The following is a 19,044-nucleotide window of genomic DNA, read 5'->3' as shown; positions in this document are numbered from 1 at the left end:
CTCACTGTATGGCAGTGTGCTTATACTTTGTAGGATTGTCAACTACTAGCAGAGGTACCGATGGGGTAACCAGAAGGTTATCTCAACAGTGACAGTGACCTCAAAGGAGACGTCAAACCTAGCAGCGCGGTCCCCACACATCCGAGGCAGTGTTGGTGACGCCTAGACTATGTTACCGCGGGTTGTTTCGATACAACACCTCCGTCGGTGCCAATGATCGCTACTTTGTCTCACTCTGTCGAATATAGCGGAGGAGAAAGAAAACACATGTTGAGTAAGGACAGAGTCCAAGAACATTTATTAAAACTCTTAAAAGCACCACAATGCCCCATCCAAAATGCCCCCTGCGCCGGCTAAGTCAGAAATAGTCTTAAAGGGGCCCTGCAATCATATTTAAACGTCTACCTTTTTTGCGGTTTGCACGTCTCTTGGGATTCGGGCAAGCCAGCGGGCACGGAGAGAGTAACTAAATAGTTACTCCGTTCAGTGCGCTCAGGTTCGGTGCAAATTAAAAACTAGTAAAAACGTCCTTGCAGGGCCCCTTTAACCTGCCAGGCATGGGGTACCAGAGCCAAAGGACGGGAAAGCAGTGGTGTCACAACAGGGGTGCGGGGGGGGGGGGGGGGGGGGGGGGGGGCGTGCGGGCGGGCGGATTGCGCCAGGTGCAGCGCCCCGGGGGGTGTCGCGGTGGGCCAAAAGAGGAGGGGGTGGAGTCGCAGCGGGGGACGAGCGGAGGGGGGAGGGAGGGGGGGGGGGTGTCGCCGCGGGCCACTGGCTTGAGTGCCACTGACCCTAGTGACGCCACTGTGGGAAAGCGTTGGAGGAGCTGCCAACATACACATCCGTCCACTCTCGCGTCCACCGGATGAGTCCCCTTCCCGAAAGTGGGAAAAGACGAGGCGAAACCTTCTCGCCTGTTGGTTGTGAGCTGCATCCGAGGGGGGGAATGAAAGACGATCCCTCGGAAGAAGGCGGGAGGGAAAAAGCCCCCAAGGAAGGGCCCCCTACACCTCGCAAACAGGTCAGAATTCATGGCGAATGCGGCTGGGCGTTCCGACCCGGGATCGGGGAAGGGAGATCACAGGAATCCCCAGATCCCCCGTCCTTAAAACGGTAGGTGGGTCTCAAGAAAAAATAAAGGCCCACCTGCTCTCATTAAAATATAGCTCTGCTCTTTATGTAACCCCCCCCCGGCAACAGCTTTCATGCAGGACCGAAGAATCAAAAAGTCAAATGGCTGAGAGTCACAGCCATATCACTGTGCAGGAAACATCGGCACTATGCAGATGTAGGGGGATGCAGGTGTCATCGCTGGCCCGGACCAGAGGGTGGTGAAGCGGTCGCAGAAGCGGCAGCACCGGAAGGGTAACAACAAGTGCCTTCCAGCAGAGACCAGCGCCATCTCGGCTGCACTGGGCTGGTGGAGGAGGGGGTGGGGGATATGGATGGACAACCCCGCAGCAGACATGTGAAATCGTAATGCCAGCAAACAATACGCCAGAAAGAAAAATCGCAACCACAGCTTTACCAAAAAAAAAAAGCCGGTGCAGGGGGCGCACGCTGCCGCGCTTGCCAGCTGTTCTGCGAAGGCGGCAGAAGCAGGCAGGAGCAAACGACAAATCAAAAACCTCCAAAAAGAAGACCAGCTCATTAAAGGTTACAGAAGCCGCTCCAAGGGTGCAGTGGACTGAACGAACAATCACTAGACGGATACCATGGAGCCTCGACTGCCGACAAAGGAGGCCGGAAGGACAAGTCATAAAAGGGGCCCCTCCATGCAAAGCAAACTAATTGTGTTCGCTTACAGTGGACACCAAGGAGAATGCTTCCAGGAAAAATGCAGAGTTCTCAATCCTTTCAGCAGGCGGCAAAAACGGAAGTTGCCTACATTACCCTGCTTTACAGTCACTGGAAGAGTCCATTGACTATAGGTGGCCAAAACATATAAAGATCTGCAGCTGGCCTACGTTCAGAATCATGCATGGTGGATAGAAGCAACCGCTATGCATGCGCATCTGCGAGCGAGGAAGCCGAAAATTCCCACGCAAAATAGCCGCCATCTGGCTCTTCATGGGGGAAGACAACAGGGTCACAGATCACAAGCTCAAACCTGCTGCCTTCACCAAATATTTGAGCTGGCTAGCTTACCGGAGCTAGAAAAACGTGTCTTCCACTCTCTACGGCTTGATCGAGGTCTCACAACGGTGTGGACACTTTCTTTGAGGCTAGGTCAGGTTTCAGAGGAACGTAACTGCTGAGAGTCTTGGAGTCACTCCTCCACCTGGATCCCACGAGTCTGACGGATATCGCCAAAGGGCACTTCGACTACGTGGTGCCCGGGTTTTAGATCAACATCACCTCCAAAAGTCTTAAGAGTCACTCTACCCACATGCCGTCACAGTGTGTTTCAGAGTGCGTAGCGCCATCGCCTTGAACGCAAAACAAGTTTCGTTCTCGGAAAACAACAGGCTGCAGGAATACGGTGGCATCAAGCAGAAACAAATCTCTCCCAAAGAAAACCCTCCGCACCCACTGCAATACCAGCAGTGAATACAGCGCACATGTCCACAGTATGCAAACTGATTCTGGACGCCGACGGTTGCGCAGCCTGCCTCTTGGAGAACAGGCGGTAGCAGTATTGGCTCCTTATCGACGTTATTGGCCGGAGTACCGTCCGAGTCTAACTGAGCATCCGCGACTGCTCGGAGTCGAAGGAAACGCATTATTTACATTCCAAGATTGCACTGCTGATCCTTTGCTACTCTTTTCCGCCAAGCCTTGATTCCTGCTGGACATTAAAGGTCCTCCCGGTTCTGCATGAAATTCAATACACGGGTCTCCAAATCTATGCTCTTTGAACTCGTTCCAAAGAGCCATCGTTAGCATCAACGACAGCCTCGATACGGCTTCGAAAGCGTCCGCATGCCTCGATGAGGTGGTCCTGGTTGGCGTTGGCCATCACATACGCAACGGCAGCCTTCAACGAGCCTTAGGTGTTTTAAGACTGGTTGCTGCTCTCCCTTTCAAAAAGGTCCGAGGACACCTAAGCACTTCTGTCGAGTTGTGAATGCGAAAGTATGAATGTCATTCTTCCGCTCCCTCAGTTTGTCTGCGGCGTACTGGCTTGGACGGCCACGTTTCGCTACTGCCGAGGTAGCGGCCAATGACTGAGCGCGCGTTCTCATGAAGTGGCTGCGCCACGCTCAGCTCGGCTGTGCAACCTCTCTGGAGTTTGCCCTGTGTGGGCCCTGCATTGGCTCTGCGTGCGCTGCGGCGCCACGGAAAGGGCTTCTCTGGTGGCGTTCCTTGGAACTACGCCACACGAGAGCCAATGGGAGCCTCGTTCCTTGAAACTATGATGCGTACCAGCCAATGGGGGCCTTTCCATCAGATTTCTGCTACAGACGAGAGGCTTCGCTCCATTGGGACAGGGGAAGGTGTCATTTGGCACGGCTTCAAAAGCTGATGACGTTGGTTCACTACGGCGGACAGTTAATGCTTTCGTATTAAGAAGCCCCACACATAATAGTCCAGCCGGTTCAAGTCAGGGAGTGTGGAGGTCACATGGTAAGCATGATGTTGTTGTGGACACTTTCAGCAAAGCACTCTTGCGTAAAAAAAACCCAAAAACCTTGTATTGTTTTTTTTCATCCAATAGAGAATAATATTAACAATATTATTATTATTAATTTAATGATTAAAATAAGCATTCCTGTGTGAATCTACAGTACAGTCACGGCGTTAGCTGCGACACGTCACGGCGAAGTCATTGATCATCGGTGCCGCGTTCACGCTCTGTGGATCTTGACCGCGAAGTCTCTTGATGACGTCATCGTTAGTGGATGCTCCCTGCTCCAAACGGCAAGCATGCCGAAGCTTTGCAAGAGTCGCTGCAAAGTGGCAGATGTGTTAGCCTCGGTGTTGCCGTGTGCTAGCGGCGCGCTCGTTGCGAGACACTGTGAGACGCGCCGCCACTGTCACCGATGCAAGCTAATTGGTGCTGAGTGGATCATCTGATGACGATGTCCAAGGGAGGGGGAAAGGCTTGGGCCTTGCTTTTTAGTTGGTATCCGGTCGGGTGGTATGGCATGACATCAAAGGTGGTGGGATACGACGTAACGAGTGGCACGATGCGACGATAGATGGATGGATGGATGGATAAATACGGCCGAACCCTTTAGTAGGGTGGTGGCTTACACCACCTAGCTGAAGCTTCCAAGTTTGTCAACTACGATTAAATTTGTAATGAATTAAGGATGACAACGAACCTTTTATTGCGGCATCGCGGCAACCGTGGCCATCTGGCAGGCACTACACGAGGCTCGTATGCACCACATTTGTCTCATGCCGATCAAGGAATTCTCAAAACTGTGGTTTAGCTCTGTTGTAACGAACCCACGTCTCGCGCAGCGAACCCGGGATCAGATCCCAAGAACGCCGCTGTGACGGGCAATCTTTTTCGAGCATTTGACGACGTCGATGACGTATGCCCCACGCTTTACTACGACAATTACAACGACGATGGGCGTCGTTTTTAGCGGTGGGAAGAGCCCTTGACAGCTGTCGCTGCAAAAAGCTACATGTGGAGGAGCGAAGTCTTACCGGAAGATGCACGACTGCCCCTGGGTGGCATCCTTAATCCAAGGCTTCACCATTGTCTCCAGCACCTTTACACGTGCAGTGGCATTGACTCTAAGGCCTTGAGGGAAGAAATAGGGTGTTATGACCCGACCCTCGTGGCTCACAATCCCTAATACCATCACAGGCAGTGGAAACTCTGTGCACATAACAGTGGGGACCTCTGAGGGGCTAAAACTGAGCCATCCGCCATTTTTCTGGTTCACCATCTGATTTTGGGCAAAGTGTTTTTTGTCTGAAGGCCCATTCAAACTCCTGCGGTTTTGCTGCCGACCCAATTTACTGAGTGGAAAAAGACCATGCCGTTCACATTTGTTGCCACCCGCCGCATCTCCGGTCTCCCGCGGATACCAGAGCAGACTGCCCCTGACTCGAGCAGTGTTCGAAAAACTAGTTTTGTACACTTCCTTTTGCCGTTAACGCTAAACCGCAGTGCAGAGAAAATGTCCAACATTTTCTGGGCGATACGAGAAGGCAATAATGAAATAACGAGCAAATGAAGACAACGTCTGTGTGTACCACTCACGCCAAATTTTATTCCGCAGGCAGATCTTCTTTGTGGGCACTGTCTTTGTTGTTCAGATGCCTCTTGTCGAATTCAATAATTTAGTCTCAGTGAGCATTTCTGCTGACACAACGACATCAGCACAACTTGAGAACTTCGGCAACTACCGCGGCAACCCCAAGAACTTGGGCAACTTGGCTCGGATGCGACTCCGGCAAACTGCATTTCTTCCATGTGTTCCGACTGCCTGTGGCGGCGTGGAAACCTTTTTTGTGCGTGAAGAATCAATACTGGACCGATTGCTTCCGCGGTAAAATATTCTGTCAGCAGCGATGAAATTCCCCCACCCGACATCAGTTTCTCTGTGGATTCTTCCGTGGATCTGCAAGTGTGAACGAGCCATAAAAAGAAAAAAAAGAAGCATGTCATGCTTCTCGGGATGCTCGAGTTTATTAAGTAGGCACTTCGACCGGATAAGGCGATTCTGCTGGGACTTGTTGGTCACGAGCTGCCCTCTTCTTGTAATGTAGGACACGCACCGAATGTCTTTGTGAACCCCACGCCCAACGACACTCAAAAACTTCGAGTTGCTTTGCAGTGGCCTTGGTTGACTCACCGGTGTCATCATTGACAGCCTTCTGGACCTGATCGACAAGGTCTGTCATCTTAATGGTGTCCAATCATCCAGAATGCTTCTCCTTTTTCTCCACTGACGACACGTCCCCTTCCAAGTCGAGCAGCTCCTTCCCGACCATGAAGACATACAATATGGCAACGTTCAAAAGACAGCGATCCTCGAATCGCTGTAGTCCGCAGCAAGTGCGACGACCGCGGCGTGACTTTTCATTCCCTGCATGAGGCTGGAGGTGGCCATCTTTATTTAAATGCAGACAGTTATGACACACACATGCGGTTTGGTTGGTGCCAAGAGTTGTAGACGAATTGAGTTATTTTCTGGGCACTTATGACGTGCCAAATGTGTTTTCAAATACTGGCTGGATCCCCTAGTCACTGGCAAGGTGAGAAGGGCGAGGAGGAGCTTCAGTTGTCACGCCTCCGGCACAAGCTTCCCACCGTCAACAAGACCTGGGCGTCTTGTGCACCTCGAACGCACGTGCAGTTAGAGCACGGCGAAAGGCACAAAACGCACGTTGGTGTCCTCATTCTGTCAAGCACACGTTGCTGTCCTCATTCTGTCAAGCACTTGCCTGTCAAGCAAGGCAAGAGTTGGTTTACCTTTGATTCCGTACCTAAAATAGCCATTCGCAGCGGTTCATATTACGTCCTTCATCACTCGGCACCTTGTTGCTGTGCTTGGTACTTGCACGCACAACTAAACAGCTAGTTCACTGTTTGAGGGAATCGAGCCTGCTGTGGAATTGACACTGACGAAAGGTTGCACAGAAGTGGAAAGGTGAAGTAGACAATGTCTTTTAGTTGAACAGGCCGACGCACGAGTGTGAACGGAATATTTGCTGTGATATGAATGAAAACAGAGTGTGCGCTGGTGCTCCCAAAAGTTATTTTTGCTGCTCCAAAATTACTTTTTGGCCGCTCCAAGAGGTGCTTCAAAATGACTCTGACCAGTCACATCACTGATGTTCAGAACATATATTTTAGGAAGGACGTAAATTAACCCTATCAGTTTCAGGTACATATGCACATTTCTCAGCTTGTCTACAACATAGCTACTGCGAGACGAAGTGAACCAATGGAGTGTGAATGTCACCCTGCTTGTTGCAATGTCACTCAAAGGAAAAAAAAAAAGTTTTGTGCGTGGTCATGTGCTATGCAAAGTAGGTATTTTTCAAGATTTAGTTTTCTAAGGAAAAAAAATCTTTTTTGTGTTTAATAGGTTTTGATAAGAAAAACAAGAAGAAAACAAAGAACCATTATGTACTCCCTGGCAGATTGCTTTTATGTAAACTGTTTTTCTTGATCTGACCTCAACCTCTGGCTCTACATCTCTACTTCAATCGAGCGGCAGCTTGTGCCACTAAGCATTGGCTGTTTTAATGTGGCAGTGGTAAGACTTTCAGTTGCTTGGAGTGACGAGGAATTTTTACCCAGATGTCACAGAATTGTTCGGTGTCGTTCAGAAACCAGGACCCCGAAACCTTAAGAATTTCATTAGATTTCCAAAATCTGGTGACTAGTTTACAATCTGGCAACACTGATTAAAACTGCGTGTGCTCGACGATGTGACCATTTATAGTTACGCATTATCACCATCACACCCATCACCTGCTCCTTTGCTCACCCACATATTACCATTTATCATGTTGCCACATTGTGGCATATGGTGCACATGGTCTTGCAGCACCTAGTAGTGGGCCTTCAGTAAGTGTTTGTAACCCTTTTATTTTTACAGCGTTTAAAAGAACTGTGGCATAGTGTTTATGCTCATCGAGATTTTAACCAGAACACAATCCACAATGGTGGATCTCCCCCTCCTTGGTGCTGATGTCTCACTTTGGAGTCCTAGAAATTCCCAATTTGTCAAAGACACTAAACTGCTGAAGGTGTTGGATTATCTTGTTCCCATTGTTAATGCTCTTTTGCTCCACCATTTCACCCACTGCTACAGAATCTCTTATAGTAAATGATGCAGAAAATAGTTTGGTTCAAAATTTCTTGCCTGCTAATGCACCTCTCAAATATCTGTCTGCACCCTCTTTCTCTGCGCTCTTTCCTGCTTCTTTCATTTTGGTTTACAAGTGCTGAAAGTCACTTTCTTTACCATATATTAGGAACATTCAGAAAAATTATTTTTTTGGGCTCTTGTCTACCGATGATCTAGCCGCTTTCAAAGTGTGCATTAAAAATATTGACCGAAAGCTGACAGGACATCATCATGAGCTATGCAGTACAAAAGAGAATTTAATTATTCATTCACACTACCTCCGCGGCCGCTTCTACCGCTGACAGGTTTTACAAATTTTGATCTTTCGGAGTTAGAGGCAGTGTGTATAGGCTGGTCGTAGAGAGAGAGATAGAACATTATAAACACATGAGTCTTCCTACAAGGATTGTTGCATTGCTATGTCGCAAATAGCTGGATACATAAAGCTTGATTCCGATTGACTTTGAAGATGCTTTTACGGTTTATTTTCCCGTGGGATCCAAATTGAAGCTGCACGTTGTAGTGCCGCACCGATGCAAGATCGGCCGAGTTTGGCTTCAATGTTTTCGTGTGCTGGAAAAGAAGTTGAGAATCCTCAACACGTCTTTGCTCCCTTTCCTTTGCAGGATGAGTACCTCTCCTACGTGGCCAGGCTGATCATCCACGTGCGAGAAATGAGTGAGTGCTCAAACTCCCTCCCTCCGGCGCTACCCGTAGATGGTGTGGGTGCAGGGCACGGGTGGCCTCTAGGGCTCACCCAGGGACCAAAAGGGAGCGGCCACGGGGTGCCCATCTCTCCGTACGACGACCTTTTGGGACTGCAGTGTGGTCGGTAACTACGGTGCCCGAAGCATGTCTCCCTCTAATGTGCTTAGCATCCTATTCTGCCCATGTATCAAAGTGGTCCCAAAGTAAAAACAAATGATGTCACCAAAGCCCAAGGATCACAACATCGGATGTCACGGTCCTGGCATTTCAACATAGAAGTTCCAAAAAAAAAGGGGGAGAGAGAGTGAGTGTCGCCGTTGTTTTGGCACGCCGATTTCTGGCCGTCGAAGCTTCCAGTGATGTGATTGCTGCGCCAATTGTGCCAAACTGCGCCAAGAGACTAACCCTGCTACATCCTGCTACATTTTGCCAAAATATGAGTAATCTGCGCCAAACCTGCGCCAAAGGACTGATTTCGGTCGCCTTTCAAAACCGAAACTGAGTACCGTACTAGAGCATGCGTGTGTTATGTGGTGCAAGCGGCCGCCCGACGCAAAGTACCCTGCATCGAGTTGTCCATCCCGTCTTGCATGGTTTTCCCGTTGTCTCGCGTTCCGCGCTCTCGCCGTCTTGCGGGTCTCGTCACGCGTCTTTCTTTTTTAAATATTTCCATCGATAGACGCGGGTGTGTGACTGTGTAGACGCTTCGACGCAAGCGTGCCGGGTACCAGCCACGCGGTCATGCCGTGAAACGAAACCACGTTTTTGCGCGGCAAGAGTTACTTTGTGAGCTGAAGCACTCGCTCATGAAAGCAACGGCCGTGGGAAAACCATATTTGGTCCCTGGCTTCCAGTCACCGTGGTCGTGCAACGTCGGGTATTGCCGTCCCCACGTCGCTGCAGATATTGCGCTTTCTAAGAAACTAAGCACCGCCGCATGTTCATCAATATTCCTGTTTTTGTTTAAATCATACGTTACTAAAAAGAATCCCTCGTTAACTCAAAGAGTGCTCTGTCGAAGTATTGATTAGCTATGTTGCTCTCGGTGGGCTTTCTTTCGAGAGGGACTCCGGTACGTGAAAAATCTACCGCGAAAGAAAGTTGGTGAAGAGAAGTGAGCTAATGCAAAAAAGGCAATGTCTGCACGCTGAACGCGCACAGCGCGCTTGTTTGTCTCGAGTTCAGTCGTTGCACAAAGTGCTCCAAAAACGTTTAGACCTTGGCTCGCAATGTCTTGAATCGATGCGCTCAAGTTCTCTGTGTGTGTGTGTGTGTGTGCGTGTGCGTGTGCGCGCGCGCGCGCGCGCGCGCGTGGGTGTGTGTGTGTTTGTGTGTGTGTGTGTTTTTAGCTTGTACCTTGTTCGCCGGCCTGACAAGCCCGTGCGGCTAGACTGTTTTTTGTCATATGCTCGACAGTGACATTTTGCATACAATTTTGGGAATCGGTTGGCGACGGAACGGAGTGCAATGGTTTCGTTTTCGAACGAACAGCCGTTGTCTCCGCTCGCCCGACGAAGCACGCGCGACTGCAAGCCTGCCGAACTTTCCCTCACGTGCATGCGAACATGATTGAACCAGGATTCAACGACAGAGGCACCAGCCGGGACGCTTGCAATCCACTGTTTTACGTTTGCTTGCTTTTGACGAAAATCTGGCATGTCGGGAACCAGTAAAACGGTGGGAAGTAGTTTTTTCGGAATTGCTCGGCAATGCGTACAGCAATGCGCTGTACACTTGTGGAATGTCTCGGGCAGTCAAACCACAAGCAGCGAGTTCCGTCACAACAAGTCACATCAGAGCACAACACAACACAAAGTGCCCTTCATTTGTACAGCACGTTAAAACAAATATTTTGATTTTTCTAAGAATATCTGCTCCAAAAGTCACTTTTGCTGCTCCGAAACTCTGTATTGGCTGCTCCAAAAGCCACAACTGCTGCTCCAAAACACCGTTTTGGCTGCTCCGAAAGGTGCTCTAAAATGGCTTAGGCCAATCACATCACTGAGCTTCTGCAAACTGTCAATTTGGAGAGTGACCCACAGCGGAACAGGCACCTCCCAGGTTCACCATTGCCGCCGAAACACCACCGGTGCTCGCAGCTGGTGATATCACGACTCTTTTATTACGTCATCGGGCGAAAATCGTTTTTTAGGACACGGTGAAGGTACTAGTCGGAAGCACCTTCCCTCGTAAGGGTGTGTAGGCTGTCGATTATCCGTAGCAGAAGGGCGATTAGGAAGCGAGACTTCCCGTGGCTTCCTACGGTCGTCTGCTTTCTGACGGTCATCCGATTGATCCTGCTCGCATGCACTGCATAAGACTGCAGCACATATTTGCCAGTTTGAGGATTTCTCGAACCAATCCGAGGTGGGAGCCTGTGATAATCGGCGACCTCCTTTGTTCCTGGTACGAGTTCTCAGCCAGAGACTGCTACAGACCGGGTGAAACTTGACCGTACGCTGTAGGTTGCGGACATTGCTGGGGATATTTTGCGAGGTTGCTGGCACGAACGTCCGATGTCACAGCCCAGGTGACCTTCTTTGTGGAAGGCCTCGGGTCCTCGGGTCAAACTGTCTGCCGTGGAAACTGTGTCTTCACCCGTTTTTGTCGTTTGTCACATTTATCTTATTGCTACAGCAGCGACGCGCCAGGAACATCCCTAGTACTAGTTAATTTTGTGTTCAATGGACACTAAGTCGCTACTTAGCTTTCCTTGACTGAATGGGGGGAGGTGATTTTTGGTCATTTTATCTAAATTGGGTATTGAGAGCTGATTGCACTGCAGCATTTTATTTGGTGGCCTTACTTATCTGAGAAATTAACACTTTGTTATTATAATACATGGTTAAAGCTATCAGAAGGTTGTCTCCTAGGCGATGCACACAAAATCTTAATGTTTTTTGCATGCCTGATACATATGCAGTGAATGCAGTATCTATGTACTGGTCACTTTCTTGGTTTAGAAATTCTGTTAGTATTAAAATCAAGCACTTTGCATATTTTGTTGTTTTGTTTGTTGATAGTGCTGTTGCCCATAAGTGATATTTTTTAATCTAGTAGCCAACAATGTTTCGGCTTATTTTATTTTATTATATTGGTGCTAAAACTCGGGAAATGTCGCAAGTTTATTTAGGCTACAAGACAAGTCATTTTCAATCTCATTTTGCATATTAGGATATATAAAGACCTCCGTTGTTGTTTACTGAGATGCAGCTTCTCAGAACGAAGTAATGGTTGAAAAAGGGCTCGACATCTTCATGCATCATCTCAACATGCTTGACAATTGGCTGACCAAGGCGTACTCTGCCATCGAACTTCTGCTCTCTGTGGAAGATGCATAACAAGAATAGGCACAAACTGTCGATTATGGTGACCGAATCGTCACCTACTCTACGAGACTTACCTTCAAGGTGAGGATGCTGCTGGGAAAAGCTGAAAGGAGTGAGTGAGCAAGTGCAATCAACAGCCGAGGTCCCACCTTGTCCACTCATCGTCAAGATGCCCAAACTGGAGATTTTGAAGTTAAATGCACGACGGGAGCGAATTGAACAGGTCATCCACGGTGATCCGGAATTCTCGTCGGCCGACAAGTTTCACAGCCTCACTGCTGCAGCGATTGCCGCCAACTGCCCGCTGTCCCGAGGATGCCTGGAAGGCCGTAAGATTCCGATATGGCGACAAAGTGTTTGCAAGTAGATGACCACATGATAAATTTTGAGGAACAGCAGCCAGTTTGTACATCTCTGTGTTAGGGGACTCGGAGGATTACACGATGACCTGCACGCGTGCTTGGGGACTGAGATCATTAGGGGTGAGCAAAGATTGGTTTTTAACTCTACTCTGTCCCCTGGTGCTTTGACTGCCACCAGAAGGTCTTGTACTAGCTGACCTTTAAGAGAAACATCTTTGGGGTCATGGAACTATGTTGCTCAGACAGTCGAAATATGGCTGGCAAAGAAAATGAGCAAGAACAGGAAAGTTGCCAGATAAGACAACCGTCAGCACTCCCGAGGTTGGACAGGTTGAAGCAGAAAGCTGAGAAAGGCCAGCCCTGGCGAAGAATAAGGTGGCTAAAGAAAGTGGAGCAACATCTCAAGCTAAAATGCCCGAGCTCAAGACCATAGCCCTACAGAGGGACGGCCACAACACTTCTACAGCAGGCTGACAACCCGGGCTGTTTCTGCAGTAAGTTAGGAACAGAGCACAGAAGCAATGACTTGTCCTGAGAAGAGGATGCCGATCGGGGCTGACCAACTTCCGAGTGTATAAACATGCACACAACAGGATTGATTATTTCCTGAGAATTTAGACCTAGGCTAGGCTAGGCAGGTGGCTCAAGCTGCTACTCAATACCAAGGTACCATCCATCCATCCGTCCAAAATCGTTGGTACCACTGCCAAACCCGTTTATAACAAACTCTCTTCGTGCATATTAATTCGATATATCAAATAGTTTGTTGTATCACAACTCACGTATAGCGAATTTGAATGCCCGGGGATTGGAATACAACGTATTGACTTTAAATATGCAGAAGGCACTTGTCAATAGCTGATAAAATGCTCAAACCACAGGCGAGCTGTTGACAATTCATCTTTGAAACACCTTGAGACTGGAAAACAAAAAAAAAAAAAAAGGAAACAGCACACACAGTGGACCACGAAAAAAAAGTTCAATTCATGAAAACATGAGTGATAATACGCTAGGTGGACTAACAGAGAAAACGGGAAGGGATCTGTTTCTTCCGCCGGGATGTTGGTTGGATACCTGTAGGAGCATCTAGCCTCGTGCCAAGTAGATAGAAATCACTTACCCTTTTCTCTGAGAAGTTGTACGATGTGCGCCGATTACGAGCGAGCCACAGGTGCCTGTGCTTTAGATTTAGAGCTGGCAGTATGGCAGGCTGCCAGCTCTAAATAATAAAATGGTACCTGTAGGTTTTCCTCCCTCGATGCCAAAACCTAAACGAAACCAGCGGAACCGTAGAGAAGCGCATCATGTGCTTTGAGCAAGTGGAAACAACAAAGCTCGCTCGTCGCGTGTTCATGCGCTTGCGGGCGTAATGCACTCCTACAAGAACAAGGCTCATGCTGAAGCTGGTCGAGACTGCTGTTCGTATAAAAAGGTCGTGTCAGCCGTCCACACGTCATAATTTCAAGTTACGCATGTTCCCGTCATAATCTCAAGGCATCAGCGGAGAAGTCATTCCATTGGCTCAAAAACCATTGTACATCGGCCCAGAGTGTAGATTTCCTCTCTAGTTCGCTTGGGGGCGCATTAGTAGCAAAAAGAAAAAAAGGGCTGTTGCTACCTATTTCCTTCCTTTTTTTCTTCCCAGATAGCACACGAAGAGGGGGCCCACGTGGTCCCTACGTGGGAAAGTGGGCTGAGGCAGCCCCTGTAATACCCCTTTATAGCCCACCTCGGGTATAGGCGGGCAGAGTTAACATAAAGTTGGGCTCTACAAGGGCAGGCCCAACTTGGACTGCCCACTTAACATGTGCCCCCGTGGGTTCCACTTTGGCTATACAAGGGCAGATGTGGGCTGCAACGGGCATGCCCAACTTAGGCTGCACATGCAATGCCCCCTTGGGTTCCACTTTGGCTATATGGGGGCAATGTTAGCATAGATGTGGGCTCCAAGGGGTAAAACGGGGGCGTGGCCAACTTGGACTACCCGTGCAACTCCCAAAACGGCACTTTTCACTGATATTGAGATTCTTTACTGCGTGTTCTGGAAATTCAGCTCGGGAGATCAGCCTAATTTGATACCAAATCACGGAGGATCGTAATTTTAAGCCTGAAAAAGAAATTTTAGGCTTGCAAAACTTTCACTAAAAATTACTACTCAATGTGTCTTTTGAGAAGGCCTTTTGGTTTGGGATGGAATTTTACGCAGAGGATTAAATTTGAGGAAGAATTCCAAACATGTTCGTACTTGTTCGAGACTTGGTATCTGTAGCCGGCTCAAGCTGGCTATGCATCTCGATTACCTGTCCAGGAGGATTTTATATGGAAATGTGCACAGTGTGTTACATTTCATACACTTGAAATGGCCAATGTTTGATGTTCTTCTTGCTCAAGACATTTTATTCATTTATCAATGTGTACCCCAAAACGGTAATAATTTTCCCAGTAGGCACACAAGGAATGTGAACATGGGCGTACCAACCAGGGGGGCACGTTTCCCCCCCCCCCCCCCCCCAGTTCTCAGAGTGGGGGGGGGGGGGGGGCAAGGTATGTGTCTTGCCCCCCCCTGAAACAGCCACCACTGAGCAGTGCGAACACTGGATGGCGGCGCCCAAGGTATACCAAGGGCACCGCCCCCCGGCCCTGGGGGGGGGGGGGGGGGGGGGAGAAAGGGATAGGAGGGGGTCTGGTTTGCCCCCCCCCCACTCAAAAACAAGTTGGTACGCCACTGAATAAGAAGCATGCTCAATTCAGGAAGCACAGCAATACCCCAGTCCGTAGGGAAATGATGAAATAACCCCAGACAGTACGAGGTTCTCTGGGGGACCTCATGTGGGCTGTCCACATAGGCCCCCTGTGGGCTACACTAGGAGGGCCCATGTGGGCCGCCCAAGTATGCCCCTTGTGCAGTGGCGCAGCCAGAAAATATTTTCGTGGTGTGTTTTGAGGGGTGTAGCACGATTGCCCTGCGTGCAGAATCCCTGTCGCAAAAGCCCCGCGTCATTAGCCCCACGTTTCGAAAACCCCACGTTCAATTACCCTGTCCCGTATTCCCTCCCGTGCCAAAATCCCCGTCCTCACTGCCCCCGTCTCACTCTCTTTGCGCTTCAACCATTATTTTTCCATGTCTTAATCTAAACTATCGAGGGTTTGCAACAGGTATTTTAAGTTAAAGAAACAGCAAAATTACGTTAACTTGAACTGCGGAAATCTTATAATGACGTACTGTGGCCAATTGCATAAACCTGCATAGCCAGCGATGAACTCCGCTGTAATAGAGGTCTACTCAGACGCAGAATTATAGACTTTAACTACCTATATGAATACAATTATGTTTTAGAATGACGTAAGAATTGAGCTGGTGTTTGGTGATGTATACATAAGCATGGCGCCATGAGCTGCGGGTTAAGAGTTTGGACAGAACCCACTTCGTCGGAGCCGCGCGTGCTTCAGAGTCGACGAAAGCTTTAGTCAAAGGCTTATTCACAAAATCTGCGACTTTTTAAAATAAATATTTTGCCATTGACTGATATTTTCTGTTTGGTCTAACTTCCAACGCCACAAGACGAGGGTGTTTTCACTGACGTAATTTCGTCCACCATTTTGTTGTTGCGATCTGTCTGGCGTGTGCCAAACTCGAGCATTTCAAGGATTTACATGCCTTCTCAAATGCGTAGAGCACCGCTGACATCATTCCAACCGGTTACGATGTAATCCTTCAATGTAGTAAATTTGTTTGAAGAAACAAACTAACAACAAAATGGCGGAATGATGTCATGTGCAAACGACCTATAGCGTACGCCCGAAGTACGTGAAGCTTTATCCAGTTATTCCTTACTTGAGTCGCGGGAACGGCATGATTATGTTAGGCAAGCTGGAGTGCACCGTTACTCTCTCTTAGTTAAAAGTAGAATGCTCCGCCATCGCGCTGAAGACCCGGCCACTTGTCACGGGGGATTCGCATCATGGGCTTCTGAAACTGGGGGCTTTTGAAAGCGGGGCAAAAATGTCGGGGTGTTTGCGCGGTGCATTTGACACGGGGCTTTTGACATTGGGTGCTTTCGTGCACCACCTGTTTTTAGGTGCTAATGTGATGACACACACACGAAATATATGTGCACACACGATTTATCGAGACAAACACTCGCCTTTGCATTAAACTGTGATCCCTTCATAGGGAAGAGCACAGGGGAGCTCGATTGCAAAGGAAACGTTTTCATTCATGACTAATAAAAACAAAAGGTTACGGTAGACAAAGATTTTAATATAACAGAAAATAAAAGGTTCTGATATATAAAGCAAATGCGACAGCGCAAGTGAGTATTTTTCATTGGTCTTCCCACCGCAGTCGCGTTTGTACAGCAAATGAACGTTCTGAAAAAGTGAGCTGGGTCTAATATTATTTGCGATATTAATAATCTGAAGAATTACAGTTACACGAGCTCCTCTACAAATAAAATATCGGTTAAAAAAAAAAAAAAGAACAAGGATGTCTTTTCCAAAGGGGGCGGCCGGCTGTGCTGGATACGATGATGGGGAGCTTGAAGCATTTGCTGATCATGATGTAGAAAACCCGAGACCGTGGTAAAAGCAGGGAAACTTGGTCGAAGAAGAAAGACAGGGGAAGAGAACGTCTCAATCTGTTTGCGAGTGTTTGAGACGTTCTCTTCCCCTGTCTTTTTTCTTCGACCAAGTTTCCCTGCTTTTACCACAGTTTCGGGTTTTCTACATCATGATCAACATCCACCAACTGGCCTGCGCACTCGTTTTTTTTGTTTTTTTTTTAAGCACTTGCTGATGCATTTTTTTTAAGAAAAGGTTGTCACTTGACTCGCTTAGTTAATTTTCCCAACAGACACAAGGCACCGATGCATGCGGAACAACAACTTACAATCATTTGTCAAGCGCAATAATTAAACAATGCGAAAGTCGGTACATGCACTCAACTTCACGGAGGTCATCCCTAGGCGTTTTACTGCCGGAGAAATGAGGTGACCAGAACATACCTTTCTCTCTTAACCCCCCCCCCCCCCCCCCCCCCCCGGTCCCTCCCTCCCCTCCGAAAAACAACTGTTGCAGAGTGTGCTCGAGCTGTTGCTAGGACGTGGGATTTGGAATTCTTTTTTCGTAACTTGGAAAAGGGGGCGAAAGCTACAGCCTCAGCCAGCCAATCAGAGCGTTTAAAAACGACATATTTGACAACGTAATGTCTGAATGAGCTCCTCCTGTGCAGAACTGCCACTTAGCTGTTTTGCCCAGGTTGTTTTACCGGGACCGTAACTTATGCCTTTTGTCAAGTTAAGCTAGGAAACTGTGCAAAACGTCCCGAATTTCGGAGTGAGATAATCTGCGCCTCTGGATGCCGAGGTCAGGTGTTCAAGCCTTTGTTCTTTTGTAATGCCGTGCGTCGAGCCCCCCGCTCCCTTTCGAGCTTGCGGAATTTGGGCACTAATCCGGTTCCGTTTGGGGATAACCTTCGAGCGAGTTGGACGTGGAAACTGACTGGATTTGAAGAGGCTGCCAGCCGAGGTATGTAATAGCGAGTTCGTTTCACACGCACTGGCACCATTCGAGTTCTCTCCCAGAGTGCATCGCACTCGCAGAGTGTTGCACGGAAAACTGGACTCAAACGAACTCGCCAAATGCACCGAGTGCAGAATAGTGCAGAAGGCTGATGCTGCCGCCATCTATGTTGTAGAAAAGGTACCGACTTCAAACCGAAACTAGCGCCTTTCTGTTCGGAATGATGCGTGGGAATGCGAGAATGCGGTCGCTACCAACGTTTATCTACAAACGTTGGTCGCTGCAACCTGTAGTTTATAGTTGCGATGACTTCAAGCAGCTAGGCTGCCGTAGAGATAATTACAGACGGCGTAAATTTCCGCAACCAGCTGTCTACAAAGCAGCTGGTTGCGATCTTTCAATTCTTATAACCGTTTACACTGAAGAAAACTGATGATGCTGTCCGAGCAGAAGCTTGATCCGTTTGAGCATGGTATTATGCGTGAACCACTGAAAGGGTACGGCTTAAAACTAGCCTGTTGGAATATCCAGCAAAACTGGGACTTTCGATTTGGATAGTCATTATAGGTGGATTAGATATTAGCCTTGGTGAGGGCGTCGAGAACGAGAGCTTTCTCGAACAAAATACGACGGGGCAAGTTAGCTGACGTAGGTAAACGTTAAACATGATGATGTTGCCCAATCCTCGGGTAAAGTCTCCATCTTTAGCTTTCTCTGATGCTTATTGGGCAGTCAGAGGTTTCTGCTGGAGGAGTTTTTTCGACAAATGTTAAATTTTTCACCCGCACACGGATGGTGATAGACATCTCGGGGGCCGCTGTTGCGTTTGTTCTGAGCATTTCTTTACACACTGGTATATTTCAGCGTTTGTACGGCAACAGAGCGATCTAAAACCTGCAAACAAGTCACGGGTTGTCAATTGCTTCCTTCGTGAAATAGCAGACGCTCACAATTCAAGCCCGCGTTTCATTTCGTTGCCCGCGGTACGCGATTTCTATCAGAAAATCTTTTTTTTTTTTTTTTTTTTTCCGTTCGGTTCCGCGACACATCGTAGCAGACGAACCCTTGTATATGCTCCCGCTCCTCGCCGGCCCCACTGGAGCGAGGCATGACGGGATTGCATTTTGGCGCACTCCCGATTTTCTCGGTGCAGCGAGTGCATGCACGCGTGGGGTGTCAGCGCTGAAACGAACTCGGAGAGTGCAACCACTCGTGGAGTGCCGGCCGAAACGAACCCCTTCCACAGTGCGAGTGGGCACGCGTGGGCACGAGTGCCGTGAAACGAACTCGCTATAAAAGCAGTGAGCGCCCGAAAGAGAAAGCAGCGCCAGCAGCGGCGTAAAGGGGGGCGAGGGATAC

At 48.6% G+C, this 19,044-nt stretch overlaps 1 protein-coding gene across 2 annotated transcripts in view; it reads left to right on the top strand.

The window, feature by feature from the left end:
• The window catches only part of LOC8036002 (mediator of RNA polymerase II transcription subunit 15), a 99,975-nt gene that overhangs the window by 1,716 nt on the left and 79,215 nt on the right, over positions 1-19,044 (top strand). For both annotated transcript variants that reach the window (XM_042290991.1, XM_042290990.1), the window contains exon 3: positions 8,393-8,444. In XM_042290991.1, coding sequence (XP_042146925.1) covers positions 8,393-8,444 — 52 coding nt within the window. The remainder of the gene's footprint in view (positions 1-8,392; positions 8,445-19,044) is intronic.

Source organism: Ixodes scapularis, unplaced genomic scaffold (assembly GCF_016920785.2).
Source record: "Ixodes scapularis isolate PalLabHiFi unplaced genomic scaffold, ASM1692078v2 PGA_scaffold1__304_contigs__length_218370807, whole genome shotgun sequence".
NCBI classification, from domain to species: domain Eukaryota; kingdom Metazoa; phylum Arthropoda; class Arachnida; order Ixodida; family Ixodidae; genus Ixodes; species Ixodes scapularis.
This window is presented reverse-complemented; position numbering and strand designations above follow the sequence as displayed.